Here is a 14,081-nt window from a genome sequence, read left to right on the forward strand (position 1 = left end):
AAAGCTTACACTATTATTAAAGTAGCCAATATAAAGTATATCAGATTTAATATTTATCACAGTAATTTAAAAATTTTTTAATTTCAAAATATGTAGAAAAAAATTATAATTATTTTACATGAGAAAAATTGTCTACTTCTTAAAAATAAAAGAAATTTGGAGCTGGAGAGTTGGCTCAGCTGTTAAGAGCACTTCCTGCTCTTGCAGAGGACCTAAGTTCAATTCCCAGCACACACATAACAGCTCCCAACCATTTATATCACAACTATGTCTAGTTCCAGGGGATGTGATGACCTCTTCAAATTATAATTATTTTACATGAGAAAAATTGTCTACTTCTTAAAAATAAAAGAAATTTGGAGCTGGAGAGTTGGCTCAGCTGTTAAGAGCACTTCCTGCTCTTGCAGAGGACCTAAGTTCAATTCCCAGCACACACATAACAGCTCCCAACCATTTATATCACAACTATGTCTAGTTCCAGGGGATGTGATGACCTCTTCTGGCCTCTGCAGTCACTAGGCACCCATGAGGTACACATACAGACATGTAGGCAAACAAACTATACACATAAAAATAAAAAATACAATTTCTATTGAGAGAAAAAAGAAATTTATTCATGTACTATAACTATTAAATACTGTGTTTTATGTCTTTACATCAACTAAAATGTTAGATTAAACACAATACCTATGCAACAGAATTCATGAGCCATGCTTTTAAAGACAACTTACTTTTTCTTCAATTACAAAACTAGATTACAAATAGAACACCCTCTATATATGAATTTAAGGAGCTTAGTTTTATGTTCAATGGAGGCAATTCAATAAATCAAAATTTTGTTAAGTCCAAGTATTAATCATTTATTCATGGCCTGCCTTCTAAAAATTCACAACCAATAGCTCTCACATCATCTTCAATGTACTCTCTAGCAGAGGCACTCTATATTTCACTAACACTTTTACCAGCTTTGCTCTTTTACAATCACCAGACTAGGCATTTATTTAAAACTGAACAGTGTTTATTTGCATACCTTCATCCTCTGATTCTTCCGCAGAGTCCTCATCTTCACTGGCAGTATCTTCATAATAACTGTCCTCACTCTGAGAGTCTGTAATTTCACCCTCTTCAGGCTCACTATCACTCTCTCTGATTTTCTCATCTTTAAAGGACGTTGAATTAGCAATGTTCTCATTAACAGGAGATTCTACAATATTTCTACTACTTGAAACAGTGAATGCTGAGGGACTACTTTTGTGATGAATGTCTATTTTGGCCTTCTTTTTCGCATTTGTAGGCTTTTCTTCCTCACTGCAGTTTATAAACTCAATACTGCAGGCTCTTTGATCTTCTGAACTCAAATCCTGGAAAGAGGAAGACAGGGAAGTAAGTGAAAACAGGAATTAATCATGCTAAACACCACGATCTGACACTACTACATCAAGTTTTGGTGACTTGAAGAGATGTACACACAGTGGCAAGTCAGAATCTGCACCTGCTTCTTACTGACATCTCCTTCCTACCATCCACACTGAGAGCATTACAGTTACTGCTGACTCCCTTCACACCATCACATGGAATCAATATCCAGAGGCCAGACACGCCAATTACAATTACATCCTGACCTGTCCCTCCATCTAAACTCCCAATACTCCCAGCCCAGGCCCTCATCACCTATTACCTGGACCATGTAATAAACTATAAGAAAGCTATATAGTAAAAATATAATGCAAGTCTTATTCATACTTTTAAATTTTCTAGTAGTCACATTTAAAAATGTAAGTTAATTTGATCATTTACTTTCTTTTTTGTACTAAGAATTCAAAATCTTATACATAGAGGATGTCCTCATGTATACCATCTTCATTTGAGTCCACAATCACATGAAGCTAGTGTCTACCTTATGAGACAACACAAAAGTACATCAACTTTAAATTTTCATTTGAGCATTTAACCAAGAAAATAAATATAAAATATAGAAATGTTTGAACATATAATATGGACTTAAAGATCGAAACATCACAAATGTAGCAAAATTACAATTTTGCCAAAATTGAACACTATGGATTAGCTGGCTGGAAAATATACAAAAATTTAAAGTATAAACAAATTACTCACATGCCTTTTATTCCAAAAATTCAACTAACCTAAGCCTTTTATTATTTATTTCTTGGTGTGCCTTATGAAAAATGAACAATTTTTAAATTAACAAAAGTATTTTTTACCATGCACTTTTTTGTTTGTTTGTTTGAGACTGGGTCTCCCTGTAGCCCCAGCTGTCCTAGAACTTAATACATAGATCAGGCTCACTTTGATCTTATAGAGATTAGTAGCCTCTACCTCCCTCCTCAGTGCTGGGAGTAGAGGCATGTGCCACCACACCCTGCCATGCACATATTTTAAATTATGTATACAATGAATGACTAAATCAAGGCAATAAAGATGTATGTTGCATACTTTTTGCCAACACTTACATTTATTCTCACAGTGACATTCAAAGAGTGTAATTCAAGGGTTTGGGGACATTGCTCAGCATTGCTCCTGAGTCCCATTTGCAGCACACACACAAAAGCAACACATTGTTCTTAACCATAGTTGCTATTTTGTACAATAAACAAATATATTATTTAAACTTGGAAGAAGTAAAGTTATTTTCCTTTTGGTATATAACTCTAAATTTTCTTTCTCCCACAAAGCAATGTAATAAATGAATTCAGATGTAATTTTATTTAAAAAAATGAAAGCAGTTTATACAGACACTTTAAAGCAGCATTAATTATTTGGAAATAGGCTGATAAACTATATATATTCTCAGCAGTACAAACTCACCAAGGAGAATAACAAAGGCAAGGTGCTAAAAAACTATTAGGAGTTTTATAGGACATGTGATTGATATAGTCAACATCTTTACAAAAAAAAAAAAAAACACTTGCAATTCTATTATCTACTTCATCCATATTTATCAGAAATGCATTTTTAAGTTTACAGCTTAATAGGTAAGAAATTACTCAGCCTAGAAATTTGAATCTGGATGTGTCAACATACAAACTGTATTTTTCTTTTGTGAATTTTACAGGAACGTCAACTTACCAATTCAGGGCCTGAATGTTATAAATTAAACAATGCAAAATATTTTATATACCCTAAACCTACTTCCTTCAAATTTTATGAAATACCACCTATTTCTAGTGCCTGAGTTTGTTAAAAAAAAAAAAAAAAAAAAAAGCCCATGTTTGTGCATTTGAACATTCTTCGGTTTTTAAGATTCTGCTATCTTAACAGATATACCTGAAACACAAAGCTATAGAATGATGCTTGATTTCATAAAATTTTGCCTAATTAATGTTATTAAAATACTATAATCTTGGGGCTAGAAAGTTGGTTCAGTGGTTAAGAGCACTGGCTGCTCTTGCAGAGGACCTGGGTTCTATTCCCAGCACCCACATAGAGGCTAACAATCATCTGTAAACTCCACAGTTCTAGGGGATCCAACGCCTTCTGACCTCCACCAGCAATGCATGACATGGGTGCACTTAGATACATGGAGGCAATATACTCATACACATAAAATAAATTTTTACTTTAAAAAAAGACTGTAATCTTTAAAAATTAAGGCATTACCTTTTCTTCACTTGCTGCAGAAGAATCCAGATCCTTTTTTCGCTTCCTCAGTTTTTTATCTTTACTTGGTTTTGTGCTAGAAGTCTGATAGGGTTGTAAATCTACTCGAGAGTGAAATTGGTATCGACCACTTTCCACATCACAGTAATAATAAATCCCAGTGGAAGGATCATAATATAGTTGATTTTCCTTTCAAAGTCAAGAAAACAGTAAGTTCTATTCATGTACAATGAGAGAAAATAAAAAATAAGCAACAAAAATACCAAATACATTCAAATATAGTAAATAACTGTTTAACTATAAGAAGATAATGAATTAAAGACAACAGAATGAAAAATACTTTTTAATTTAAAAAAAATACTACTTAATAACTACAGTAATTTTCCTAGTGTGAAAATACATAAATCTAAATTGAATCAAATAAAATTGCCACTATTGGATGGTGTTATACTTTATAAAGAATAGCAATTTCATATGATTTAACTTACCACATTAACAAAAAATGGCAAGAAAAACTTTTGAAGGCACGAAAACTCAGGTACACACCAGAAAAACTGCATATGAAACCAATTCCAAACTCATTATCCTTAATGACCACACAGTAGTGCTCTGATAATAAAAACCCTCAAACCTCTTAATAATACAAATAAGAAAATCTGGGGGGAAAAAAAGAGTTCAACTTTTAAATACTATAATATTAACATTTTTTTATCTGTAAAGAAACTGATAAACAATAGTCTTCATCACATTTTTCTTTTTTTCTTGTTTTTTGAGGAGGTGGGGATCCAGTCAGGGCCTTAACATACTAAGGAAGTATTCTACTACCAAGCTGCATCCCTAGCCCACTAATGAACTCTATAATAAAGTGAAAACAAAGCCATGCACAAATGAATTTGGGCAGATTATGGATTAAAAACAAGATAAAATTATATAGCCATCTACATTTATTAGACACTGGACAGTACTCCTAACCAAGTTTTAAAGATTTTATTTTTTATTATGTGTCTATGTGTAGCTATGTGTATGTGAGCACAAGTGCCCATGGAAACCAGAGGCATCAGGTCCCCCTACAACTGGAGATACAGGTTATTTCAAGCCACCTGAGGTGGTTGTTAGGAACCCAGCTCAGATCCTCTGGAAAAGCAACAAGTGCTCTTAACTGCTGGACAAGCTCTCTAGCAACCATAACCAAGTTTTAGGTGAACAGTTTATATTTTATTTATATGATAAATCCATGCAGACCAGACATAAAAACATCTTACAGTGTACTGAGAATGAGCAACTAAACTTCCTGAAAAAGAAAAATTGATTTTCCTAATAATGAAACTATTGCACTTTATCATCTTTAATCCAGACATTATGGATATTTTATTTATTTATTTATTTATTTATGTATGTATGTATGTATGTACGTATGTATGTATGTACGCATGCATGTATGCATGCATGTATGTATATGAGTGCTTTGCCTACAGGTGTGTAAGTGCATGTGTCATGTAATACCTGGGGAGGTCAAAAGAAGACATCAGATTCCCTGGAGCTGCAGTTACAAACTGTTTTAAGTTGCTACATAGGTGCTGGGAATGGAACCCCGGTCTTCTGCAGGAGCAGTCAGTGCTCTTAATGGCTAAGCCATCTTTCCAGTCACCATTTTGTAAACTTCTTATAAAAATACTTCAACTTTTCACCATCCCTATCTTTTTTTTTTCAAAGCTTTTCATAATGGAACTTTTCTGACACTGGTGATTACACCAGGGCTGTGTACATACTACACTAGCCAAACACTCTCTGAACTTACATCCTCTAGCCTTTGTTGATGTTTTAGTACGATTATTAATTCTTAGGAAACTTCATACACGCATACAATGTGTTTTGAGCATATTCACTTCCACCACCCTCCCCCGAAAAATCTTGCCCAGTTTTTTGTTGTCATTGTCAGTTGTTTGTTTAGGCAACAGTGGATAGCCCTAGTCTTCGGTTTTCTGAGAAAGGGTATAGCTATTTAACCAAGCAGCCTGGACTGAACCTGGTGAACATGCTGCTTCTGACTGCCAAGTACTAGGGTTAGAGGCATGATGGACCATGATATCGAGCTAACTGAAAAAAACAAAAACAAAAACAAAAAAAATTTTATAACTTCATTTCTTTAAAATCTGCTAGGTCTACTGACCCAATATATAAGTATTATCAAAATATAAGAAAAATAATATTTAAAGTATAATTTTTTAAACTAGCATAATAAAGTGGTAAAAACAAAGTTCCCCATGAAATAAAATCTATCAAGTACAAGTACTTACAGATGTCAGAAAACAAGCCACAGAAAGGAAGGAAGAATGACAAAAAATAATGTCTACTTGAAAAGACCAATAAGAAAAATCCTTTCCACAAAAGACTTTAAAAGTCTACTACATGCAGATAGACAAATGAGTGAGATCTCTTTTCTTACCTAAAATGTTTAGTGTTATCATTATGTTTCCTAAATTAGGAATCAATAGTTCCAGTAACTGGAATGATGGACACCTGGTCCACTTTGGGAAATCGCATGCCTATATCCTTAAGGCTGATATATGTAGGTAAATTCCATCCTCACTTTCATCAAAACTGAGTAAAATTCAATGATTAGACTTCAATAGCCATAGAAATGCTTTACAAACCAACCACTTTATTTTCTGGTTCTGTCTTAGTCACTGGTCCACTATGTTTTTGATATCACATTAGCACCATGGTTTTCACTGTTAATTTATTTTTATTTTAATGTTTAGTTATTGGTTTATTCTTTTGCACTGCCTGAGATCAAATTTTGTCTTGTCAGCATCAGGCAAGTGCTCTATCACTGAGCTGTGTTTTTATCTCCAGCCTGATTCCTTAAAAGTATAGTATCTAAAATCTGCCAAATATAAAACACTAACAGTAAACATGTTACTGAGAATTCAGAAGTCTTTCTAGCTGGGAGAGGAGCATTTGTCTTTGGCCCCAGTTACTTTGGAAGCTGAGGAGGGAGGACCCCTTGAAATCAGAAGCTTGAGGACAGCATAGGGAATCAAGACCCTAGTTCCAAAAAATGAAAGAGGAAAGGAAGAGAGGAAGGAAGAAAGGGGAAGAAAGGAGGGTTGGTCTCCTGTGGCCGAGAGCCAATTCATAAAGTATTTTAAACAAATCTTTAAAATTTCACCCCAAGCCTAGAATTAATAATCTAACAACCTTGTAAATTCTATCATAAAATATTAGCATGTTATTTATACACAAAAGGTTAGATCTCTCTAAGCTGTAATAATCATTCTTATTTAACTAAACGCCTAGAAGCATTATAAGTGATTTTATAATTCTTTTGCCAAACAGCTCAGATTCAAGTGCTACTTTATTTTATTTTACATTTACTGATTTATTGGGAGGGTGGCAATCAGGGGACAACTTATGGGAATTGGTTATCTCCGTCTACCACAGAGTCCTAGAGATGTAACTCAGGTCCTCAGGTACAGCAGCAATCACCTTCCCCACTGAGCCATCTCACCAGCCCTCAAGCACAAATTTTAAAAGCCACTCCTTGCTTTTCTTTCTTTAGCTTGTTCTTAAATATCTGCTATCAGGCACCTAAATACACAACCATACAGCATTAAGAAGGTTTGCAATACTTACAGAATCATAATAGAAACCAGTGCTGTGGTCAAAATACAACCCAGTGTTTTCATCATAACTAAAACCAGTCTGTGACACGGCGGCTTCTGCTGCAGCTCTCAAACTTTCAGCTAATGATGAGCCTTCTAAGGCTGTGCCTTCTGCTGCTAAAGCAGATGCTGTCTCCTACAGAAGACACAATCACATCAAATAAGACGTTAAAAGCTAGCAAAATTTAAAAGAGTAGAATTAAAGTCATGCTTAATTTATGACTTTAACTTCTACTATGGAAAGATGTAGCCAATAATTATAATTTGAACCATTTTTAAAAATGTTTACAAGTGTGTTATTTAATTCTACCTTGATCCAGACTTTTCTTTTTTTGTTTGTTTTGTTTTGCTATGTTGAGGATAAAAGAAAAGGGGGCCTTGCCAAGCATGGTGGTGCACATCTTTAATCACAGAATTCAGGCAGAGGCAGAGGCAGGCAGATCTTCTAGGTCAGCCTGGTCTACGGAGGGAGTTCCAGGCCAGCTGGGGCTACAGAGAGACCCTGTATCAAAAAAAAACAAAAAACAAAAAACAAAAAAACAAAACCAAACAAAACCAAAGGGCCTTGCAACATACTAGGCAAATGCTATACCACTAAGCTGCATTATCCCCAGCACCTACTCAAAAGTTTTAGACACTAAAGTAAATCATTAACAATTATTCAAAAATAAATGTGATACCATAAGGAAGTAACCCATAAAATACAGACTTAAATATTTTATAAAACAATCAAACTGTTCAATAGAACATGTTCAAAGACAAAAACACTTTAAAATAGAGATGGAGAACACTATATATTAAATGAGATATATCACATAAACATTCATAATTCAAATGAATTATAAAGACAAATGTGAAATATATTCAGAAAAATCTGAAAAATGACAAGGTACTTAAGATAAGTTATCAGGGGTAGGGGGCAGGGATGCAGCTCAATGGTAGAGAACCTGCCTACCATGCTAAGAGGCCCTGGAATTGGTGGGTGAAGGGAGAAGAGAGAGAAAACCACCTTCTCATTTAGATGTAGCCAGGTTTGTGGTACAAGCCTGTAATACTAGATCTCTGGAAGGCTCAGATGGGAGGACTGCTTGTACCTAGGAATTCAAAGCCAGCCTAGGCACCGAGCGAGACCCCAAATCAGAATGAATGAATGAGTCAATAAACCAATGTAAGAATGAATAAGCAAATAAGTAGAGATGAATATTTTAAGAATGAACATGTTAAAACAGTATTATACTTATGTCTCAGCTCAAAAATTTTTTTTTTATTATTGTGTATGCCTGTGGGGTGTGTTCCACAGCATACATGTGGAGGTCAGAGAATGACTTTCTGGAATGTAACCACCTTCTACCTTTACAGAGGTTCCAGGAATTGAACTCCGGTTGCCAGGTTTGCATGGCAAGAGGCTTTGCCTATTAAGCCAAGGTTTGTTAGCTGAGTGAAAATATACTGACAAGTTTTCCTTTAGACATCATAAATAGGGAAATGATTATGCCTATTAGGAGGCAGAAGGACAACCTGAACTCAGGGGTTCAAGACCAGCCTGGGCATCACAGCACAAGCCCCACCTCAAAAGAAAACAAAACCCCTTAATATTCTGTGCATAATCATACCTAAGACTGTTTACAACACTTATTTGCATTGTAAAGGATCAAGGAGGTCCATCATTCTCCATAACGGCAATTAAGGGCAAGTTCTTGGGTGAAGAATTTCACGGTTAGCCTTTTAGTACCTGCGAGTTTGAGGTGAAATGATCCTCTTGCCCACATTTAACATTTTCTGTTACGTCAGTACTAGTATAATTATCATTTTCTATTTGTGACTCTTCTTTAGAATTAAAAGTAGAAGCTTGACCATAGTGACTCTGCTGTACAGAGAGTTCAGTCTCTTTATTGGGAAGACTATCATCTTTATAATATGTCTGATAGTAATAATCTGTAGCAAAAGAAAATGGCAGATTAGTGTACATAAAAGGAGTTTAATTCCAAAACATTAGCAGTAAGCACAAAACAGCATCCAATGAAAACAAACATTTACAACTGTATAGTTTTAAAGAATTATAATGCAGACACATTTGCAAAAGTATTTATCTTTAATTCCAATGTCTCCTTTAGTGCCCTAGTTATCTAACTACAAAGAAAAAAGGTAAACAAACTTAAATTTTCCACACAAAGAATGAAAAAGAAAATAGATAGATAGGTTATATTCTGTTTAAAAACCTTGGAAAGACTACCTAATGCTCATAGATCAGTAGAATTAATATTGTGAAAATGGCTATCCTAACAAAAGCAATCTACAAATTCAATGCAATACCCACTAAAATTCTAATACAGTTCTTCAAAGAAAGTGAAAAAATAATCTCAAATTTCATATGAAAACATAAAAAACCCAAAATAATCCTGAACAATAAAAGAACTGCTTGGAGGCACTACCATCGCTCATCTCAAATTATACTACAGCTATAGTAATAAAAATAGCATGGTACTGGCATAAAAACAGACATACTGATCAGCAGAATAGAACTGAGGACCCAGATTTAAATCTACGCATTTACAGTCATCTGATTTTTGACAAAGGAAGCACAAATACACACTGGAGAAAAACAGTATGTTCAACAAATGGAGCTGGTCCCACTGGATAGTTGCATGTAGAATGAAACTAGATCCCTATCTTTCACCATGCACATTACTCAACCCCAAAAGGACCTCAATTCTGAAGAGAATCTCATAAACCTAAAAAGCATCTATACAGCAAAAGACACCATCATTCAAATGAAGAGGCAACCTACAGAATGGGAAAAAAAAAAATCTTTACCAGCTATACCTCTGACAGAGTTAATATCTAGAATATTCAAAGAACCACAAAATTAAACATCAAAAAAAAAAAAAAAAGAAAGAACCCAGTTAAAAAAATGGGTAAGGAATTGAACAGGGAGTTCTCTAAAGATGAAATGCAAATGGCTAAAATACTTTTAAAAAATGGTCAACATCTTTAGTCATCAGGGAAATTCAAATTAAAATCACTTTGAGATTTCACCTTATCCAACTCAGAATGGCTAAGATCCAAAGAACAAACAACAAATGCTGATGAGGATGTGGAGAAAGGGGAACTCTTGTCCACTGCTGGCGGGAATGCAAACCGGTGTAGCCACTATGGAAATCAGTGTGGAGATTCCTCAAAAAGCTGGAAATTGATCTACCACATGATCCAGCCATACCACTCTTGGGCATATACCCAAAAACTCTATCCTACTATAGAGATACCTAGTCATCCATGTTCATTGCTGCCCTTTTCATAATAGCCAAGAACTGGAAACAACCTAGATGTCCATCAACTGATAAATGGATCATCAAAGTGTGATAAATATACACAACAAAAATATTATTCAGCTCTTAAAAAAAATGAAACCATAAAATTTGCAAACAAATGGATGGAACTGGACATAATCACCCTGAGTGAGGTAACCCAGACCCAAAAAGACAAACGTTGCATGATCTTTCTCATAGCTACATAGACACTAGTTTTGAAATCTTAGATATGTATGTTTCAATTTGAAAAATCCAGGTCAAGAAAGTAGTAAATGATTGGGGGGTGGGGGTGGGGGGTCCTGGGAGGGAAGTAGAAAGTAGGGATATAAAGGGAGAAAGGGGAGTAACAGAGTAGGAATGGGAGGGCAAGGCAGAGGAGGGAGTTACTGGGAGGGCTAAGTAGTAGGCCTTTTTAGAGAAAGTATATGGAAATCTACCACTATAGAAATGTCTTCAAGTGCATACATATACATTATAAAAAAAGATTAAAAGGTGTTACCTTGGGGAGGGGGAGTGCCCCTACTAGATATCATAGGCTATCAAAATAAAAGCCCAATGCCAAGAATGGGCTCCCTCTTTTGAAGCTGTAGACCAGGCATTCCATAGACCATCAAATAATACTGGTCATTGACCCTGCTTAGGGTTACCCACCAGAACTTCACAGTAAGACCCTACTGCTGAAGACACTACATACATGAGCTGTAGAATAAATAAGGAGAAATCCAGCTGGTGCTGACTTCAAAGATTCATCTCTACTGATTGGCTTTCATAGTGTTGGAAGGTGCTATGCATGCTACCTGAAGAGAAAATTGATCATCAACCTTATCCAGCTGTGAATCATGCCTGCTTCAACAACTGTCCTGGCAGGATATGCCCACTGGTACAATAGTGGCATGAATATTATAGACAATAACCAACTACTTTCTAACTGGATTGAAGATCTGCTTCACAGGATGGAACCCATACCTGACACTGATTTCAGGCCTAGGAACCTGAGTCTAGACAGGTCACAGGCTACAAGGGAAAGTCTAATACCATTATTCTGCTAAACAGATGAGTAGTAAAGTGACTCCTAATGACTTACTGTTATACCCATAGATGAATGCATCTCTCAACTCTCACCAGAAAAGCTGCCTTATGCAACTGATGGTGATTAACACAGAGAACCACAACTGGCCAACGTGCAGAGAATAAGAGGCTGCAGACTGCTTATCCCTGAATTGGACAAGCTATATCAAACTTCTGCCTCCTAAGGCTCAGGATCATTGTGGAAGAGGGAGCAGAAAGAATTTAAGAGCCAGAGGTGGCGGATGACCACAAGGAAACAGAGTTTTCTAAACAGCTTTGAAGTTCCTCATATGAATTCACAGCAGTGGTGACAGCATGCACAAGTCCCACCTAAGTTCAAGCCAGACAAAATCCCAGCACAGATGTGGGGAAGTGGGTAAGAAACCCCAACCCTACCTGAGGAAGTACTGGCAACTGAAAACTGCTGGGAGGGGGAGAGAGTCAATCTCATTTAAGGGTAAGACTCTTCATAGGTTGACCAGGCTCCAGTGGATGGACACACATTGAAGGACATTTGGGGACACAAATATGACTCTACAGGCCTACAGATATATTAATTAGAGTACTTAAAATTGGGGAGAAGTGAGGGTGCAGAGAGGGCAGAGGAATCTAAATATGATCAAAATAGATCATATGAAATTCACAGAAGTTCAATTTTAAAAAGGGAAAAAAATTTTTTTAATTAAAAAACTTATGAAAGCAAGGTATGGTAGCATACATCTGTGATCCCAGCCCTTTGGAGGTAGAAGCTGCAAGATCGAGATATCAAGGTCATCTTTAGCTAGCATAGGAGCCTGAGAACAATCTGGGCTGCAAGAGACCCTTATCTCAGTAACAACAAAAAAACTTAAGAACTCTGACCTTTTATCCATGCCTCTTAATATTATTACTTATAAAACAAACTAAAGACAAGCCATCAGGATTTGATTTTGTTGTCAACTTTTTTTCATGATACAGGCATCTTAAAAACTTAACACTTTATAGATACGTAAGGTTAGTACTACTGTCGCATAATTTATTTTAAATATGTCCAGAATGAAAATGAGGCAAAACTTCCTGGGAAAAAGCACTTGTGGTATTTATTAAAACTCAGCTGCTCAGCTATTTTGCCTCACAACATAGTGCCACTGATGCAGCTATGGTGGTGGGCTCCCACTCTCACAAAGCCCTGAGACCTACACTATATATAGGCTAAGGAGAACACATTAGGAAGGTTAAAAAAAAAACAAGTGTCCTTGGTCACAAGAAAGACCAGGTAAGAAAGTAGACCCCTTACTAGATGACAGCCGTTATTCAGTGAGCTGGGCATGGTAGGCCATGCCTGTAGTCTTAGGAACTCGAGAGGCTGAGGTGGGAGGAACAGTGTCTGAGAACAGCCTGGACAATACTGAGATAGTCTTTAAAAAAGAAAATGGGGGTAGAAGGAATGGTGGGAATTTTCCCAGCATTAGAAAGCCTGAGGCAGGACTGCAAGACTGAAGCCAACCAAGCCAGGTATGGTGGCTATTCACACCTTTAATCCCAGCAGTCAAGAGTCAGGGGGAGACAGATCTCTATCAGCTCCAGGTCAGCCTGGTCTATGGAGAGCTGGAGGCCAGCCAGGGTTACATAGTGAGATCTTCTCTCAAAAACAAAAACTGAAGCCAACCTTGGTTACACAGTGAATTCTAAATCAGCTTTGTCTACATACTGAGAACCCATCTCAAACAACAAAAGTTCTTCAAAAATTACTCAGTGTAACACTAAAAACATATTCAAACATTAAAGAAGTTATAGGAATTATAATACATTTATATTTTCCCACCCATAAACTGAATATCTAAGAATATCAGATGACCTGAAGTTGGTATTATACCTTTCCTCATATTTGTGTATTCATCTACTTTAAAGGAATCACTGTATGAGCAGGGTGTGAATGTTAATTATCAGTACTCTATTTACTAAATACCTGAAATGGACCAAGGAGCATGGCTTTCTGTCTGTACTTCTACATCAGATGTTTTATTATCTTCGTTTCTCCCACAATGGAGAATTTTACTAAGTTCTTCTACCTAAAAAGAAACAACGCAAACAGCACTTTAAAAAAAAGATAAACCACCAAGCACATACATCATTCTCATGATACCATCAAACATTACTTTTCTTGGTAAACATTTTTGGCATGGGCCAACTACTCACAAATTAAAGCTGATTTTTAGGTTTCCTTCCTTTTTTTCCTCTTTCCCTCCTTCCCCTCTTTTCCTTCCTCTTTAACACAGATCTCTTTAACAAGCAATCCTCTTGCCTCCGACTCCTAAATGCTTAAGATGTGTGTGCCACTGTGCCCAGTCACAATGTTTTTTGTTTTTTTTTATCATTTTTTTTAATTTTTAATAACTACATGATTAGAAGAAGCATTTCACTACAGCTTTAACATATTCAG

The 14,081-nt window shown here is 36.0% G+C and overlaps 1 protein-coding gene across 1 annotated transcript in view; it reads right to left on the reverse strand.

Annotated features, from left to right (window-relative positions):
- Aggf1 (angiogenic factor with G-patch and FHA domains 1) overlaps positions 1-14,081 on the reverse strand; it is a 38,529-nt gene that overhangs the window by 20,070 nt on the left and 4,378 nt on the right. Inside the window, exons 2-6 of the mRNA XM_008855991.3 lie at positions 13,608-13,710; positions 9,016-9,218; positions 7,255-7,419; positions 3,619-3,807; positions 1,031-1,361 (exon numbers count right to left, since the gene is read on the reverse strand). Coding sequence (XP_008854213.1) covers positions 1,031-1,361; positions 3,619-3,807; positions 7,255-7,419; positions 9,016-9,218; positions 13,608-13,710 — 991 coding nt within the window. The remainder of the gene's footprint in view (positions 1-1,030; positions 1,362-3,618; positions 3,808-7,254; positions 7,420-9,015; positions 9,219-13,607; positions 13,711-14,081) is intronic.

Source organism: Nannospalax galili, unplaced genomic scaffold (genome assembly GCF_000622305.1).
Source record: "Nannospalax galili isolate Female #2095 unplaced genomic scaffold, S.galili_v1.0 scaffold907, whole genome shotgun sequence".
NCBI lineage: Eukaryota > Metazoa > Chordata > Mammalia > Rodentia > Spalacidae > Nannospalax > Nannospalax galili.